This window comes from Ambystoma mexicanum, chromosome 9 (assembly GCF_040938575.1).
Source record: "Ambystoma mexicanum isolate Mex_15411 chromosome 9, UKY_AmexF1_1, whole genome shotgun sequence".
NCBI lineage: Eukaryota > Metazoa > Chordata > Amphibia > Caudata > Ambystomatidae > Ambystoma > Ambystoma mexicanum.
Genome location: NC_090931.1, coordinates 232,290,283 through 232,308,578, shown reverse-complemented (window position 1 = coordinate 232,308,578; position 18,296 = coordinate 232,290,283). Strand labels below are relative to the sequence as shown.

Below are 18,296 nucleotides of genomic sequence, written 5' to 3'. Positions count from 1 at the left end.
TTCCAGTCGAAGCTTTGGTAAATATGTTGACCAAGTAGTCATGTCCCACCTAAAAAGCTTGTTGTTTTCCATTTCCTAGACAAATTATACTGGGCGAAAATAACATTTAGCTTACCTGCCTTTGATTCCCACACATTGTTGTATCCCGGTACAACAAATGCTGATGATTTGTAAATATCACTAATGGTTGTTTAGTATCCTGTTGCAAATGATTCCACATCTCTGCTATCAAAGGCAACACCTAGTTGATACTCATAATTGCAGGCAGTATTTTTGACTATTTTAAGTGTGTGACCAGCTGCATCTCCTGATCCATATGCACTTCCGGACATTTGGCTCCCACTGCATATTCTGACGCTTCTGTGTATAAATAGCTGTTTTGACACATTCCGGGTGCTGGATAACTAAACAGTGCAAATATCTTACTTCAAAATCTGAAAAGATTTCTCTTCCATTTCTGATTGACAGACTTCAAACACTTTTAAGTAATGAAGATAAAGATGGCATCAACATGGAACACTGAAAAATAAATCTATTATAATAATTGGTAAGGTGAGAAAGGCCCATATAGGATTCTCTGTGACTCAAAATGTTCACGGAATTCACAGGTAGCCACATGCACAAATTTTGCAAACCGCAGCTTGCTCGTAGCCACCAGAAAACGTATGGAATTGGGCACCATGGGTTATGGAATGCGAAGATAATTATTATAGTATGTTCTGGCGATAATGTTGTGCTAATAATTGTTTTAATTAATCTTTATATGTTGATTGAAGATAAGCTAGCATGCAGGTTGGGCTCTATGTACAGTGCAGTGGAGAAAATGTAGCCTCTTTGTACGATTGTGACACTGATTAAATACATCAAATGCAAAGCAAGCATAGTGGCATAGTCCTGCTCCTGTCTGTTATGTGTAAAACCCTATATGAACCTATATATTGCATTCCTTTCAATCAATAAAAATGCCTCAAAAGCATAGACAGCTGAATACCACTCCTATAAATCATTACAACCATCCAGCAGCCAGAATACCCTCTGCCGGAAAATGTAATGCTCTTGGCCACAACACACAAACAAAACGTGTCTTTTAGGAAAGTCACATGGCCACCTCAGTAGAGGAAGCAGCAAAAGATAGAAACCCCCAACCAGCCACCCAACTAATGCTATGCTATAGAAACCACCAACTACACATCACTGGGTGTTGCTGGTGCAATCCCTAAACAACCCTTCTACAGGAAGTACTGTGGGGCGGGGGTGGAAAGCAGAATAGGTGAAGGTACTGTAGATCAACTACGTCATTACTCCTTGCACTTCTACTGACAGTCAGACCCAGAGATTGGTGGAGATGAAACTCCCAACCCCTATGCTTGGCTCCCTCGGGTGAGACACCTAAAGCACAAAGAGAGCATGCAGCAAAGCAACACTGAACTCCAGAAGACCATCAACTTGGAGAAGGTCATTATCTGAACCCTAATGCAGGGCACCCTCTGCTGAGACACCCATAACAGGCAGAGGACTTTCAGCCAACAAACAGGGCTCTTAAGTACACACACACACACACACACACTTTCTATAGACTGTGCTCCTGACTCTACCCTCTACACACAGAGGCTTTCCAGAGAGTTGAAGCACACAAACATAAGCACTCTACCGAAATCCCTCCCTTCTGACAGCGTTTGATATTTCAGTTTTAAGTTAAATGTATTTTTGATAATTTAGTGCATAACACAATTAATCCTGCAATGATGAGAGGGAAGAAAGGTGTATAGGTGGTAAAAATTAAAAGTTTGATGTAAAACCTACTTTTTATATGTTCTGTGAAGTACATTATGTACTGACGCAACGTTGAGTCGCCAATCAGAAAGAGACGTTTTCCCTGCAAACAGTTGAGGTAATCATCACCGGTTTTGTAGAATACCATATTGCAGAAATATGGATACCATTTGTTTTGCAAGAAATAGCCGCTAGGGAAAGGGGATTCCATTCCAGTCCTGCATTTTTCTGTCGGTTTGGATTTAGTTTCTTGAGAAGGAAAAAACGAAAAACAAAAATAAAATCATTACATAATTTAATGAATTAATATATATTAAATCATCATTAAAAACATAACAAATACTGTAAAATCAGTAAGAAAAAACATCACAGTACAAAAAAGACATACAAAAGGTAATTAGCCATTAAAAATGTCCTTCTATTTAGAGCCTGCTTCAAATACAACAATAACGCTGAACTAGACCGAGGTGAAAGGTACATCAAGGCTGGACGGCATTGGGTGAAGCTCAATTCACGTAATATTGGGCTGATCGTAGAAATAGGCGGAGTAAGGAAGGATAAAGTGCAGGATGTCACTATTGGTGCTTGACAGAGCAAGCATTGTTTCCCGTTGACATCACCTGGGCGATTTAGAGGAATTAGCTCTGAGCAGATGACATCACCTGGGCGATTTAGAGGAATTAGCTCTGGGCAGAAGACAACTACATCTTGCTGTAGAGAAATTGTTCCTCTCGTTAGGGGCATTGGCCCGTATTAGATAGCGTTGGATGGAAGGTTCAGAAATGAACGCAAGCTTATTTTTGGTTGGTTTAACAAATTCCAACAATTCCCTCTAATCAGTTGTGTGCATAATAAGATGAGACTTCATTTGCCTTGCCACTGGAAGAGTCAAGTTATAGATATTAAAAAAGTGCTGTGGTGCACTCATTTTGTCGAGGCCGCATTTAACATAATGGAGCCATGGGATGTTCAGGGCCATAGGTTTGGCTAGAATCTCCATTAGGATTAGTTTTGTTAACCCAGCCTTTGGGTTGTTCCAAATACAGAGCCAATGCAAAATTGCTTGGACCATTGCATCATCTTCCAAAAATGGGGCACCTAATTCCGGGTGTTTGCCAAAATTAACCTGGCAGTCCCAGCAGAGCTTCGAAAAAATATGTTCTCTGCCACTTGTATATCTTTTGCTATCACACAGCCCCATAAAGAGGCACCATATTTGGCCATAGACACTGCTTTACTATAGTACACTATTTTATCAATGAAATTGGTTGTGATTTTGACATGATACACCCCTAAAGCTTGTTTAAATCTGGTGGGTTATTTTAAGATACGTGATGACCCTGACAGTTTAGAAGGTAAACAAATGCCCAAGTAATACATTCTTTGACTAACGGGATAGCGCTGTTGTTGCAAAACATAGCTGCATTTTTAGTTGACGACCACCCCCGTGGTAGATAATTACTGCTGATTTACCATTATTGATTTTAAGGTTAAGATCGTTTATGAAGCCGGTGTAAATTATAATTAGCAATTGGAGCATGCGTGGCGTACTAGTAGGCCAGGACTAGGAGAACGGTATTGCCCATTTTTGGTACAATGGCCTCCGTCTGCACGAAACCTGATAAAGTCCATGGACATAGTTGGAGAACGGGAGGTGGGCCAATACACAGCCTTGGCATACACCTGTGTTTGCTGAAAACATATCTGTGCATTGTCCATTAATCCCACTTCTCACACGTTTTTGTGTCAAGAAGGAGACCTAGTAACAGGTTTACCAGGACAAGTGGGCACTCCAAGGATCTGATCACCTGCCATAACTTCTGGCGGTTTACCTAATTGAACACATTGCTCCGCTCCATGAAGGCAAGATATATTGGTTCCTGTTTTAGATATTCTGAGTTTGTTATCAGCAGCTAATGTGTTAAGGCCTAGTGGGCCCGTTGTTAGCTCCCTGGTCCCCTCGCAGGGCCCCCAAAAGACGTCTGGTCTGACCAGACATCCAGAGCGGGTCCCGCGAGGGAACCTCTAATAGGGTGTTATGGGTTTAACGGCGCCGGCACCTTTAACGCCGCAATTAAACCCATACCGCCAGGGTCCTAATGAGGCCCATAGTCTGTACAACAGCCCATAGGTCAATCTCCTCCTGGAAAAATGTGTGACAAATCTTTTTTTATGCATCAAAATGTAGCTGCCCTTGCTCTGTATTAGATGTGATGCGACCACATACACGCCAATTATGTCATGTCCCCTGTTATATGCCAGATGCTCACCACCCTGTCCACTTTTTATTTGCATTCAGGAACTAATACTTTGGCTTGTCCTGCCATAAATCCAGGATTGAAAGAGCCAAGAAGTAGATTAACGAAAAACACAGGATTGGATGAACATCTGATCTTCCCAATGAAATGGGTATGTTGCCATGTACGTGGCAGCAAACACAAATCATATTTTGTCTTTCCTTTCCCAATTCGTGGTATTCACTGCTTTTGACTTCTGTTCCCATGGGTGAAGTGAAATCCATTGTTAACAAGTGAGATGTGGCCAGGACCAGGTCTAAGGCGTGGTAATGCAATGCAAGAGCCTAGCCTAGGGTCCTGGGAACGAGTGGAGGCAGATTGCTCCTACAGTTACTAATGATGCCATTTGTTTTTTTTTACCTTAGAGAGGATTGTGAGGAGAAAAACCTCACTTTTTTTTGTTCACCAATAACAGTTGCCCCAGGTCCGGAGTGTTGCTGTGAATGCAGAGATTAGACGCGTGTATTCGCCTTCAACACTCGCATCATTTTACTCAATTCAAGCAGTGAGTATCTGACCAGCGGCAGCTGGGGACTTTTCAAATGTGTGCGTTTTAATTGTTTTCCCTGAATTGGCTGTGTGAGTGAGTCCAGAGAGTGAGTCAAAATAATTCAGGGGGAATCTCACCTGAAAACGTTTTTTAATGATTGGTCAAAATCGTGCATTTTACCACACACATTTAACAAGTTAAAACAGATAACTTTTTTTAAAAATTATTATTAGTTCATACAATTAAAATACAACAAAATCCGAATACATTTCATTATACATTTCAGAAAAACAAATAAAAAGAGAAAGTGCACGTCATAAAACAGAATTTAACATCATTTTATGGATTTATGGATCGCCATATAGTTTCAAACTTTTTAGCAGTCTGAACAGTTCGAAAGACAGGAAATTCCCCGAGGATAGTCGATGCCAAAAATCACAAGTATCTAGCCACCTTGGATGGTCCACAACTCGAGAGAAAATTTGAACTCTCAAATCTTTTGTTCCCGTACAGTCTATCAGTATGTGATACAAAGATTGGCATACACATAGCTTGCACACTTGGCGGTCATTTTTCACAGGTCTGACTGGATTTCTACTAGCCTGGAATTTCTCCTGTCAGGAGCAAGTTCAGTCTGAATCTTAGAATGGCATCTCTATCTTGACTATAAGGGAAATGCTGCAGGTAATGAAGAAGCATGCCCAGATGCTTATCCAAAACAGGTGGATTACTATACAACTTTAGACTTCTCCTGGCATTCGTTGTAAGAGTCCAGTCCATTTCAAAGAGGTCTAGTTTACAGACTTTCAAACTTGAGTTAAGGTATATGTTATGTTACGTTATTTGGCATTTAAATAGCACTCTATATATCGTTGGTTTGACCTCAAAGCGCTGGTAGGTTGAACTCCCTCGGGGACTGCAGTCCAGGTCAGTAGAGCGAGTAGAGAGAGTTAGTGTCGTAGGGTGCGTGGGTGCACCAGTTGTGTGCAGCTGGTGTAATTGCCTGATGGTGGCTGCATCCTAGCATTAGGTGTGGTGGTGGGGATATCAGTCGAATGTGTGCAGTCTGGTGGGTGGACACCCAGACCGAGTTCTGGCTGCGTTAGGCCTGTAGGACGCTTACGTGAGCAGCTAGGCCGGTTTGTCATGGGATATAGCTGCGTTTTATTGGAGTGATGAGGTGTTCATGGGGTAGTGTTCATATGTGAGCAGCTAGGCCGAATTTATCGAGGGGTTGAGTTAATTGAGTGATGGTGTAGAGAGTAAGTGTAGTGATATGATATGATGGTTCATGCATAAAGTGCCTAAGCATAATGCGCTTTGAAGCAAGTGGTGAGGTACGGACAGTGGGGACATGCCGGAACAGTACATGAGGAGCGGGAGGGCTGGGTACACATCGTGGTGATCTGACGTAGGGACAAACAGCAAGCATGCAGGGTCCCGGGGTACAGAGAGACATTACGGGACCAGAGGGGCTGGGTATACAGAGACATAAGGAGATTGGAGGTGCTGGGCAGGCAGTCACTACGTGGGACACAAGAGGGGCATGGGTGTACAGAGATATTACAGGGGACCAGAGGGTGGGTGTATTGCGTCACCGCAAGGAGGCAAAAGCTGTACACATATTTGCGTCATATTGTACCAGCCTAATTGGCGCAACGACGGGATGGTCTGGGCAGCAGGGGAACGTGGGGACCCAGGGGTAGTGGGTACACAATGACAACGAGGGGAGTTGAGGGGCTGGGCAGACAATGACATCACAGGACCAGGGGGGTATGCATCGATAGCACTGGAGCTGGAGTGGTAGGGCACAATAGGGACATTGCAGGGACTAGCGGGCTGGGCATACAGTCACAGGGGTCAGAGGGTTACGGGGCGGGGCCCGATGGGCAGGCGTACAGAGCAACTACATGGAAGCTGGAGGGGTAGGGGCACTCATGGACATCACAGGAACTAGAGGGCTGGTCTTACAGTGACAGGACATGGGGCCAGAGGGACACATAGCGACTGGAAGGATGAGTTTACAGCAACAGGATGGGGGGGGGGCAAAAAGGCAGGGTACAAGTGACACAAGGGCGCTGTGGGGCAGACAGCGACATCAGGGGGACTTGAGGCGGTGGGATACTACAGAGAGAAATATAGCCATATCACGGGAGCTGGAGGATAGGGGAACACACCGACACATGGGGCACACAGCGGCAGACGGCTGGGTTTACAGCAACAGGACGGGGGTCAGAGGGATACATAGCGACATCATGGGGAACATGAAGGCAAGGTACACAGTGACACACGGGAACAGTGGGGCACACAGCGGGATCATGGGGATTACAGGGATGGGCGACGCAGAGGGATATATAGTGGTAGTACAGAAACAGGAGGGCAGGGGTACACAGCGACATAGGGGCACAAAGGGGCAGACAGAGACAGATAGCTGGGCTTACAGTGACAGGACGAAGGGGCTAGAGGGATACATAACGATGTGGGGAAAGGGGGCAGGGAACACAGCGACACACAGGTGCAGTGGGGCATACAGCGACATCACGTGGAACTAGAGGGGAGGGCAATACAGAGGGATACATAGCAACATCACAGGGCACAAAGCAACATCACAGGGACTAGAGGTTTTGTTGAAGGGACTAGAAGGGCATAGAGGGATTGGGTATACAATGATAGCACGGGGTCAGGGGGTTAGAATGAATATACGGGTAGTAATTGGGCAGGGCACACAGGGACAGTACGGGGGCTGGGGTATATCGAGACATCACAAGGACTAGAGGGTTGGGCAAACAGCGATAACAAAGGGAACAGAGAGGTACACGGTGACAGCACTTACGACAGCATGAGGGTACATAGCGATATCACCAGAGCCAGGGTGGGGTGCACAGTGACAACACAGGTGCTAAATGGGTGGGGGGATAGTGGGGCACGGGGACCAACGGGTATGGGGGCATGTAGTGATACACGGTGGGCTGGAGCGGATGGGGCATATAGCAGCAGTACTGGGCCAGAGGGTACACAGCAATCTCACTAGGACCCTGGGCGATATCACAGGGATCCTGGGCGGGGGCACAGAGCGACGGCACGGGCCAGATGGGCTGGGGGACACAACTTGGGACGAGTGATGATCCAATGAGATCCATTGGTCTGTATTCAGGGATAGGGTTGTCTATGGCTGAATCAATGTTCGTGTTCATTGATGACATGGTTGGGTCACATTGTATTCAGTCTTTCGGTGTCTTGGAAATTCAATCGCTTCTTAAGGTTGAGGTTGTTATTGTGGAAAGAGCCACGTTTCTAGTACTTTGCGGAATGTCATAAAGTCTTGGGTGTGTCAAATATGTTGGGGAAGCGTGTTCCACAGAGTCGGGCCAAGACTGAGAAAGCGGACCCGCTGATCCCAACAGAGTTAGTGGTAGGGATCGATAAAAGGAGGGCAGTGAGTGCTTGATCATAGGGTGCGCGGTGGGAGGTAAGGTTTTAGCTTTTCTTGCAGGTATAATGGGACGGTCTTGTGCATTGCAGGGTGAGTGATGCACAGGGTCTTGAAAGTGGCTCTTTGTCCGACTGGGAACCAGTGGAGGGTTTGGAGAGCAGGAGAGGTGTTGTCTCTTGGACCCAGGACGAGGAGCAGCTTAGCAGCAGCGTTTTTTGCTCTTAGGGGTTTGTGAAGGTGGTATGCTAAGACTCCTAGGTATAGGGAGTTGGCATAGTCCAGTCTTGTCATTACAATCGACATAACAGTGGCAAGTCTGTTCGGGAAGGAGAGGTAGGGGAACATGCATCTGAGATGTATAAGATGGTAGGGGCAGCATTTAGACACATTGTTGATCTGTCGGGAGAGGGTTAAGCCAGTCCATAGTGCAGCTTAGGTTTTTTACTGCGTCGGAGGAGGGGTAGGAGGTTGGCCGAGGGAAGGGGGCCATGGGAGAAGATGAGATAGAAGCGCTAGAGTTGCCGCACACCATGATTTCGGTTTTTGTGGGGTTTAAGAGGAGGTGGTTTATTGTCATCCATCAGTCAATATCTAGGAGACATGCTTCAAGGTCGGGCTGGGTGTTGGTGTCTAAATTGTGGATTTTAAGGATGATTTGGGTATCGTCAGCATAGTTGTAGAACGAGATGTTGTGCAGGTGGATGATTCCAGGAATGGTGGACATGTAGAGGTTGAATAGGAGGGCACATAGACATGCGCCTTGCGGTACTCCAGTATTAATCGAGCAAGCAGGTGAGACAAAAGGGGAGGGGAGGGTTATTTGTTTCCTGTTGCTGAGGAAGGAGGCACATTCCACTTGAGAGCGGTGCCTCGGATTCCAAGGGAGTGGAGACGGTCAAGGAGGATTGAGTGGTTAATCTTGTCAAAGGCTGCAGAGAGGTCAAGGAGAATTAGTGCAGCGCATCCTTCAGAGTCTGCCGTGACCTTAAGATCATCCCAGATCGAAGTCAGCGTTGTTTCAGTTCCATGCCGTGGTCAGAAGCCTGATTGAGTGGGGTCAAGGAGGTTGTTGGATTCAACAAAGGCATTTAGCTTTGAGTATGCTTTTCGGTCGATGAGTTTTGCAAGGAATCTGGTGTTCGAGATGGGTGTGTCGTTTTTGGGATCGAGGGGGTTGAGGGATGGCTTTTTAAGAAGAGGCTTGACATGCACAATTTTGAAGGCATCGGGGAAGATGCCAGAGCGAGAGAATCATTCAGTATGGTTATCGTGTGTTCTCCTGTGCAGGTGGATGAGAATATTTCTTTTAGGATAGAGGCGGGGCAGGGATCAAGGGGGAGCCAGATGGTATTCTAGCAGATAGTAGGTCAAGAAACCCATCTCTGGAAATTGGTCTGAATGAGTTGAAGGTGAGTGGATCTGGGATTGAGCGGAGGGGGGTTGTGGGGTTGTAGGTTTGCTCAGTCGTTGGGGGGGAGAGGGACAGTTTGTTGTTAAGGGCGGTCATCCTGTCAAGAACGGTGGAGTAGAAATGTAGCGATAGTGAGTCACAGAGCGATTGTGATGGGCAAATTGGGTAGAGGTGCAAGTGGGTTTGACAAATTCAGAAATGATTCTATGGAGTTCTTTGCTGCTGTTTCCACAGTTGAGAGTTTGTAGTTACGATGGTGCAAGGCGAAAGCGGATCTGCTGAGATCTGTTTTTGATGCTTGCCATTTGCGTTCCCGAAGGTTATTTTGTTTTTTAGCATTCCTCAGTTCAGGTGTGAACCATTTGAGAAATGGTCCATTGCGTGAGGAAGTGGGGCATGAGGGGGTGAGAGGAATTAGTGATTAATTGAGCCAAGAGTCGAAGGAGTCAATGGTTAGGGATCTGTCTGGGGGGTGCATTGTAGGGGATCTAAGAAGTAGGGCTTCGGCAAAGTCAGGAAGGATCTTTACTTTGTTCCAGCATTTGAGGTCTCAGGGGGAGGGCAGAGGGGATATAGGGGCAGGGGCAGGGGTGAGGATGGAGAAAGGGATGACAGAGTGGTCGGACAAAAAATGAGGGGTATGGGAGAGATTGATGAATCAGGTTGTGGGAGCTAAGGATTGCATCTATGGTGTCCCCCCTAGAGTGGGTAGGCCTGTTCATATGAAGAGAGAGGTTGAGTGCTTCAAGGCTGCCGACCAGAGGATGGGTCATGGGGTTGGTGGAAATGCCCAACCAGATATTGAAGTCTCCTATGAGAGTCAGAGCGGGGTGATTTACTTGAATGGTAGCTACAGAATCACAGAGGTTGTTTGAGAAATGTTTGTTGTAACCAGGAGGTCTGTAGATGAGTAGGAAGCTGTGGAAGAAAGTCGGAGAAAAATACTCTATTTTTGTAGTCGATTCAATATTGAATCCACCTTCGCCTTCAGTCATTTAATCGAAATACTAGTTCCCCTAACTTCTTCATGGGCCAGGTCCATGTACAAAGTATTGTCTTTAGGCCATTTAATCATTTTGTATATCTGCAGTAGTAGGTTCTATGTTCATCCCATACAAAAGAGCAGGGATAATTTTGCCCTTACAGAATGTTATCAATGTTTTCACTGAAAATGTACAACATTTAGTTTTGATGTTTTTCAATTGGGGAGCGAACTGATCAATTTTCTCTCCCAGGGCTTTTTTAATTAAAGCTACATTACGGTGGGCGGTGAGTGTAAAGCCCAGATATTTTGTTACCGGCACAGGTTTAATACAATTTGATTCCAGCTTCCAGCTGCTTATCTGACCTTTTTTTTCCAGGCTGCCCATCCTGACAATTTTAATTTTGTCAGGATTGATTACCAGCTCATTGACCGACGCATACCTGCTCATGGCCTCCAGCAAATACTTTAGTCCCCTAGGGGTGAAGTCCATGAGCAGGATGTCATCGGCATAAACTAGCAGAATGACCCACCACCCTGCTACCTGTATGTTGGAAGACAGAAGTTGTGTCATGCTTAACACCAGTAGTTATGACCATACTACAACGATACAGCGTTCTTTCATCTATGGGTGAAATTACAATGTTTTTTTTCCGGAGAACAATTTACTGAAAAAAACTCATCAGAAATGTTTCGGGGGGTTACAAAAATAAATATTTGGGATGGGGTGGTCATTAATAGGTAAAAGATAATAGGGGATGGGGGCTTTGGGAAGGGGAACCCCCGAAAAATAAAAATAAATCAATTTTGATGAGTTTTTTCATAAAAAAATACCCGGAAAAACACCCGTCGATGAAATGACATAGAACCACCACAACAAGTGTTTGAGAAAAGGTATCCACTAAGAAAACCCTATCAGATTTATCCCCGAAGAAATGACAATCACCTGGAGGAAATCCGTGAAGAAATACGAAGATGAAAGAAAGAGTAGTTAGTGATGTCACAAGAGATGAGCGTGATGCACTGAAATAGAGCCTGAAGGAGAGGTTATATAGTCCTTATAGAATCTGATTACGAAATAAAGAATCGAGTAAGCTTTAAGATGCTGAATGAAGATCACACATGTTAAGATCACTGCAAAAAATGCAAGCCGTTTTATAACGGTACAGATGCAACAACTCAAGTAGACTAAGTAATCATAAAGGCTGGCTACATGTAGTGAATAAATTGCAGGTGGTGCCGCCATTGTAAAGAATCTGAACATTCAATGTCACAACTTTAGTAAGCTCAGACTCGTGGAGAAGGAAGGATTGAAAGCTGTGTGTGTCGCAGCAAAGAATTAGCTGAAGATCGAAGAAAGACAGAGAAGGGCTGTTTGGCGTGGTATCAAAGGCTGGAGCAGCCAAGAACTGGTTATCCATTCTTAAGGGCAGCAAACGTGAGAAACGGAATAGCGCATTGTTAAGGTGCAAGGAAAGACACCATTAGTGCCAAGTTTTATTAATTTAAGACAATTAAATGCTGAAATTCAGGCTGAAGTAGGGTCTCCTGTCACGTGAGCCCAGGATGAGAATAGAGTTGGGCATTGAGTTCTGAAACTACGATAGCGAGTGCCCATACTCCCTTATATTCCTAGAGATGAGAAAAAATTGAAAGGCCAAGTTCAAAGACAAATCTTCATGGCAGAAGGCATGGGTGATGAGAGATGTGGGGCTAATTGGATGGGTAGGTAAAGCCATGTCCACCTCCTAGCACCTGGATATGAGCTAATGTGCTGCTGAGTGAATCGAATGTTCCAGAAGGGCACACACATGCCAACATGGTAGGAGGCTGTTAGGAAAAATTTCATATTTGAATGTAATTTTCCCTCCATGTGTCAACCCCCAAACTTTTTGCTGCTGTTCTACACCCTGATCTAACCTTTGCCAGAGAAACGCAGCCCTCAGGCGCACTCCTCTGGGCTTTTGCTCACTTCTTATGGGGAAACTGACATGCCCTTAAGACAGTCAGTACTGGGAGACTTCGTTTCCCTTAGTCCTTTCCTCATGTTGCAGCTTTTGTGCAACATGTAACAAGAGTGCAATGTAACTTACTTTACAGCACCCTTGGGTCTCTAGTCATTCCAAAGGCCCTAGAAACTCTTGCTGGACTTATTATGAATGGTGCAGATGTGTCACGGACAGGACTGGTGGCAGCTATCGTTTATCTTATGTTTTGAACCCTTTTTTGCCATGTTATCCACACTTACCGCGTTTGGTACGAATAGGTGGCCTGGCTCCAAATGGCCATGCAACGAGGTTCTTTGTCCTGTCCTTTGGCCATCTTGCCCCTTCACCTACCCCAGGTCGAGCCGACCCGGGTCAGTCCTTATTTGGTCATGCTCTTTCCCGCGAAACCCAAAGCTTTCGCGGGCTTCTGCATGCCTTGTGTGTGTGCCTCCAGGATGTGGGCTGGCATCTCTGTTCCCAATACACATCCTGGGTGCCAGAGAGTCTGGAGTGTCCTGAATGCCTGGGACCACCCTGTTCTGTTATTGGTCCACATATGGAGTGAGGGTTTGTGAGCAGATCGCCCATTGGGTCCTATCTGTTTTGACGTGAAGGGAACTTTGGATAAGAGGAGGCCGAAAACACCACTACCATGTCGATCTCCTGAGTTCACACGAACAAAGGATAAGGAGCCAAGTATCCTGCAATAAGAAGCCTAGTCGAGGAACCGCTGGTGACCCGCTGGAAGGTTTGACACCCTGAGCCCGCTGTCGTCCTGTGAGACCACTCTGCATCTGATCGTGCCAGAAGGTCTGCGAAGGCGCTTCGACCCATTGGAATAGTGGGACCAACTATTCTCGCACCTTCATCAAACCCTGCAAGTGAGCCTCTTCGGAAGTGTCCCTGGGCCAACCAGTGGGCTGACCAGCTTACACAGGACATTTGCTCTGTCATCGCCGCGGTTTCGAGGAAGCCCTTGAATCTTGGTATACAGCTTGCTCTGTGTCCACGGCACCCTCACATCGAATTTCGTATACTTGGCATTCCCAGGTCTGATGTGAGACGAGTGCGCCCAGACCAGAGTAAACACGGTTACCGTGTTGCCCTGATTTGGCAACGACCTGTGCAAGTTCGCTGCACTTGTGACCCCCTTGACCCTGAAGCCTGCTACCGCGGAAACTACACGGTGTCGAGACTTCCTGATTGTTACATTCAAATCTGCCAGTGAAGTGGACTGACATGGCGAAGTCTGGGTCTGCCTGCGTCGGGGACCGGTGAGTAGTCCATACCCCAACCGGTGGCCCCTAGCGCAGGAGCCCATTTCTTTTCCACCGCTGTTGCGAAATAGCGACTCTATCCCGCACTCTCAACCTGCCTCTGCCCGCAAGTGGAGGTCCTGCTTGAATGGTGGGGACTTGTTCTTCATCGACCTTATCTGCCTTCCTGAGCTGCTAGTGACCCTTGAAGAGACCCTATTTTGTCCAGTGGCACAAGCGTGTGCATGTACTATTGAGCATAAGGCTCCTCTCGTCGTGGGGCCAGGACTGCCTCTTAGTTAGGTGTATTCGTGATGTGGAACTGGGTCTAAAGATTATTTGCACTGCCTGTTTTCCTCCCCATCTAAGTGGTCTACATATTCCGTGCTTCTTAATCCGTTAGACCCCTCTGGTCTTGTATATATATTGTGTTGATTTTGATGTGTTGGTTTACTTCAGTATTATTGTGATTCTTTGCTATGGTCTATATTACAAAGGCCTTGTAATAAATGTGTCTATATCTTTAATATAACACCTGTCTGGAGTAATTTGGAAGTGTCCTTGCTTTGTGTGCTCATTGAGGTCTTTCAGTCACCCTCACCCCTCTTGAGACTCAGGGCCTCATTACACGGATGGCGGTGGACCAAGGTGCTATTAGCACCTTGGTCCATGCCGGTAAAATACCGGCACCCCCTTGGTGGAAAGGGGAATTACCGCCCCATTCCAAGGTTGGTGGGGCGGTAATTCCCCTTTCCCCCATTGTCCTTCCCCATTCCCATTTTTGCCCCATAGGGCTCTATGGGAATGGGGAAGGCGCTAATTACGGTGCCGCAAATTGCGGTACCGTAATTAGCTCCCTAGTCCCTTTGCGGGTTGGTTTTTAACATCTGCAAAAAGCAGGCGTTAAATTCTCCAACCCGCAAAGGGACCTCGTAGTAAGGCGGTAAGGGTTTACCGGTACCGGTAAAATACCGGTACCGGTAAACCCTTACCGCCTACCCTGTAATGAGGCCCTTAGTCTTGACCGCCTGCCATAGCTACCCTGATTGGTCTGGCTTGTCCAACCCTGTTCCAAGAAACTAGGTTGGCCTTCTGAACCTCTGCCCTTCCAGGTCAGAGTTCAGAAATCCATCTTAACAGAGGCCACATAACGAAGGGCTTATAGTTTGAAAAACAATGATATACTGTGTATCTAATAACTGATGAGGATGATTTGCATTAGGGGTGGGCATAAGCTGTCCACCTGACAGTAGATGTCCAATCACAATCCAACTCCTTATAGAAAGTATACTTAGATGTTCCCCTTAAGCCTATCACAACCCCCGTAGGTTTTTCTTGTTTGCCACGTAGTATGATGTCACGTATGATGAATTGTTGTTATATAAATGTAATATTTCATTAAATGCTTCGATTTGAATGACAGAGCGAGCTTGTGCAAAATCCGTTGACGTCCGTTGTAACTCCCTGTTTTAGACAATTGATATTAAAACATTCGAATGAGACTTTGCCAACTTCCTGAGTCGGTATGATTATTTGGTGTAAAAGTTATTCTGCATCCCATCCCTTGCATTACATGTTACTGATTAAAGTGGTCGATTGGAGGAGGAAGTCAATACTGAGGGCCTTGAGTCAAACAAGCGTATGGTGAGTAGACTAAGGGGAATGGCAAATTAAGGGGACAGGGTTGTGATAATTTTAAAGTAACAGGAGTAACGGGAAATATTGCGTAGAGATAAAGAAAATAGTGTATGAAGAGAGAGAGAGAAGTGCCTGAGAAAACCTGACCCAAGGGGGTCAGTAGAGGTTGTCTTATACTCCGATCAGGTTCTCTAGACTACGTATGGACAGGTCCATATAAGAAGACAATATAAACTCTGTGATCAGTGTATTAATTAGGGGCGAGAGGAAAAAGGGTGCACACCATGGTTTAAATGTGAGGAGTCGACTAGTCTGTCTGTTTATGTATTTGTGTTGAATTAAGGTGTCAAAGAGTGACACAAATAGTTGTGAAAAAATTGAGATAAAGTTAAGAAGTTATATTATCTATCTAGGAAGACAGGGATCAGTGAAAAATATAGGTTCCAAGTGCAATAGAGAAAATAGATAGTGATCACATCCAATGAACCTGACCCCATATTGCGGGACGGCAGTAACACACAGATGCAGAGTCAAAATCAGTGGGCAAATACATGGTGCCTACCCCATATTGCAGGGCGGCAGCAGCACTCAAATGTGAATGTCCAGCAATAGGCATGTATATGGTGCCCGCCCCCTGTTGCAGGGCGGCAGCAGCACACAAATGCAAGAGTCCAGCCATAGGCAAATACATGGTGCCTACCCCATGTTGCAGGGCGGCAGCAGCACACAAATGCAAGAGTCCAGCAATAGGCAAATTCATGGTGCCTACCCCATGTTGCAGGGCAGCAGCAGCACACAAATGCAAGAGTCCAGCAATAGGCAAATACATGGTGCTTACCTGATGTTGCAGCAGCACACAAATGGAAAAAGACAAATCAGTGGGCAAATACATGGTGCTTACCGCATGTACAGAAGATGAAGGGTTGTATCCTATAAGGTAATTGAAAGCGGCGACAGGGTATAGTAATCCGATATACGAGCCGCCCGCTTATAGCACTGATGATAGTCCAGAGGAGAGTAAGAGAAAAGAGGAGATCTTAAAGATCTTACAGGACAAAGAAGAGAAAAGTGAGCGGTTGAATATATCGACAGACATAGCTCGATAGATTATGAGATGGAAAGGAGAAAAGGATAAAGCCGACCAGGTAACGCTCGTACAGAACGAATGGATGGGAGGACAGATATTACTTAAGCTAGATGGGAAAAGCATTGAGGAAGTAAGGCAAAAAGAAGATAAGGATAAAGAGTGAATGAGAAAAGAGGTTGAAGGATGATGAACACAAAACAAAGAGTAGAGAGCGACGAGAACAGGTGTATCAGGAGGAGCAACAAAAGAAAGGAAAAGGCAGAGGAGCAAAGAAAACATGACAATAGGCAGAGAGCGATCGAAGAACGGGACAGATTATAAAGGAAGAGAGAAGAGGAGGAAGCGCAGAAATTAAAGGATAAAAGAATACAGAGATGAAGGGAAGAGAAAGAAAGGAGAGCAGGAGTAAGGGGAGAGGAGATAAGACAAGAAGAGGAGAGAGTTAGATGGAATGCGAGTAAGCAAAGAGAATTAGATGAAGAATTAGAATGTAAGAGGAGACAGCGGGAGCTTGATATTAACCTCTTTCAAAAGGAGCTAATGGAGCCAAGTCCAGCAATACAATGGGACAGAATGGAAGAGTTCCTTCTGTTAAAGAGAGCGACGTCAGGGACATCTAGAGTGGCCTTAGAAGAGAACTTCGATATAGGAAGTATCAGAGATAGGATTGATAAGGCCTATCAAGAATTAAAGGCAGGTAGCAAATCGGGAGCGGAAGAAAGGGAGATCAATCCCTCGTCTTCCAATCACGAAGCAAAGATGAAAATCCATTCAGCCTCGAGCATAAAGCCTTATCCTTAAGTAGACTGACCTTAGATAAGGGTCAAGGGGACGAGTGTCACACTAGTTGGGGACTAGACAGGTCAGCCGAGGAGAGAGAATCCTTCAGTGGGGAAGAGGGGGGAGGTGCATGTGCCCTAGAGGGAAGCCTGCAGGCAGACAAGGAAGTAAGATGGTCCGATCTAAAGCAACCCAAGGATAGGACGCCGGATCCCACAGTATGTCAAGAGCACCCCAGAGGACGATTGTATAGTGAGAAAGGAGAATCACCACCATATGTGAGCCTATGTGAGCAGGTTAAGGTCACTACTGGTGAGGAGACGGTCACAGACCATAGTATCTGCCATGGATAGGCAGATGATGGGAGTCGACTGCAGATTAGGGTTTACGCAGTTTCCCTTATTGGAAAAAGCAGGAGCAAGACCACAGTATATTCCATGGCCACAGATGGATAAGGATAATTTAAGGTGCAAGCTCCCGAGTTTGCAAAAAATGACAAGAGGAAATACCTTGGTAATAGGGGACATTAAGGGTCTCCTAGCAGTCATTCTTGGGGAAAGAGCTGATGACATATGGAATAGTGCAGGCTGTTCAAGTGTAACAGCACAGAACACAGCGCACGATGAAGCACCATTTAATAATTGCAAAGCAGATGTCTGGAGGGCTCTCAGGGTGCAGTATCCTGACACATCAGACATGGGTGCAATCACGGCACGTAAGATGAAAGAAGATGAGGATCCTCTTGCTTACATTTAGGACATTCAAGAGCGTTGGACTCTTGAAACGAGGGAACCGTGAGGAAAAACGGTGGCAGTATTTTACCACATTTCTTGGCAGGGGTTACCCAAGCAAGTACAGAGGCAACTCAAAAAGTAAGTGGGAATAGATTTGAAACCATGGGCTGAAATACAGCTGACTATAGTGCATAACTGTCGGCTATTACAGGAGAAAGAAGAAATTGTAAACATATGCCATAGAAGGGGCGGTATTGACAAGCAGAGAAGGGTTGGGAATGCAGCAAGAAGTGGGTATGTCACAGGCGAATAATAAGCGTTCAATGAACTAAGGAGGGAATGAGTTCATGACACGAGGCAGAGGTATGGGCTAGAGAGGAAAGGGTGGATTCCAAACCAATCAAAGGTTTTTAAATAATCAAGGTGG

At 45.7% G+C, this 18,296-nt stretch overlaps 1 protein-coding gene across 2 annotated transcripts in view; it reads right to left on the bottom strand.

Annotated features, from left to right (window-relative positions):
- The window catches only part of LOC138487899 (NXPE family member 4-like), a 290,149-nt gene that overhangs the window by 126,232 nt on the left and 145,621 nt on the right, over positions 1 to 18,296 (bottom strand). For both annotated transcript variants that reach the window (XM_069614524.1, XM_069614525.1), the window contains exon 5: positions 1,804 to 2,022. In XM_069614524.1, the coding sequence (XP_069470625.1) occupies positions 1,804 to 2,022 (219 nt within the window). The remainder of the gene's footprint in view (positions 1 to 1,803; positions 2,023 to 18,296) is intronic.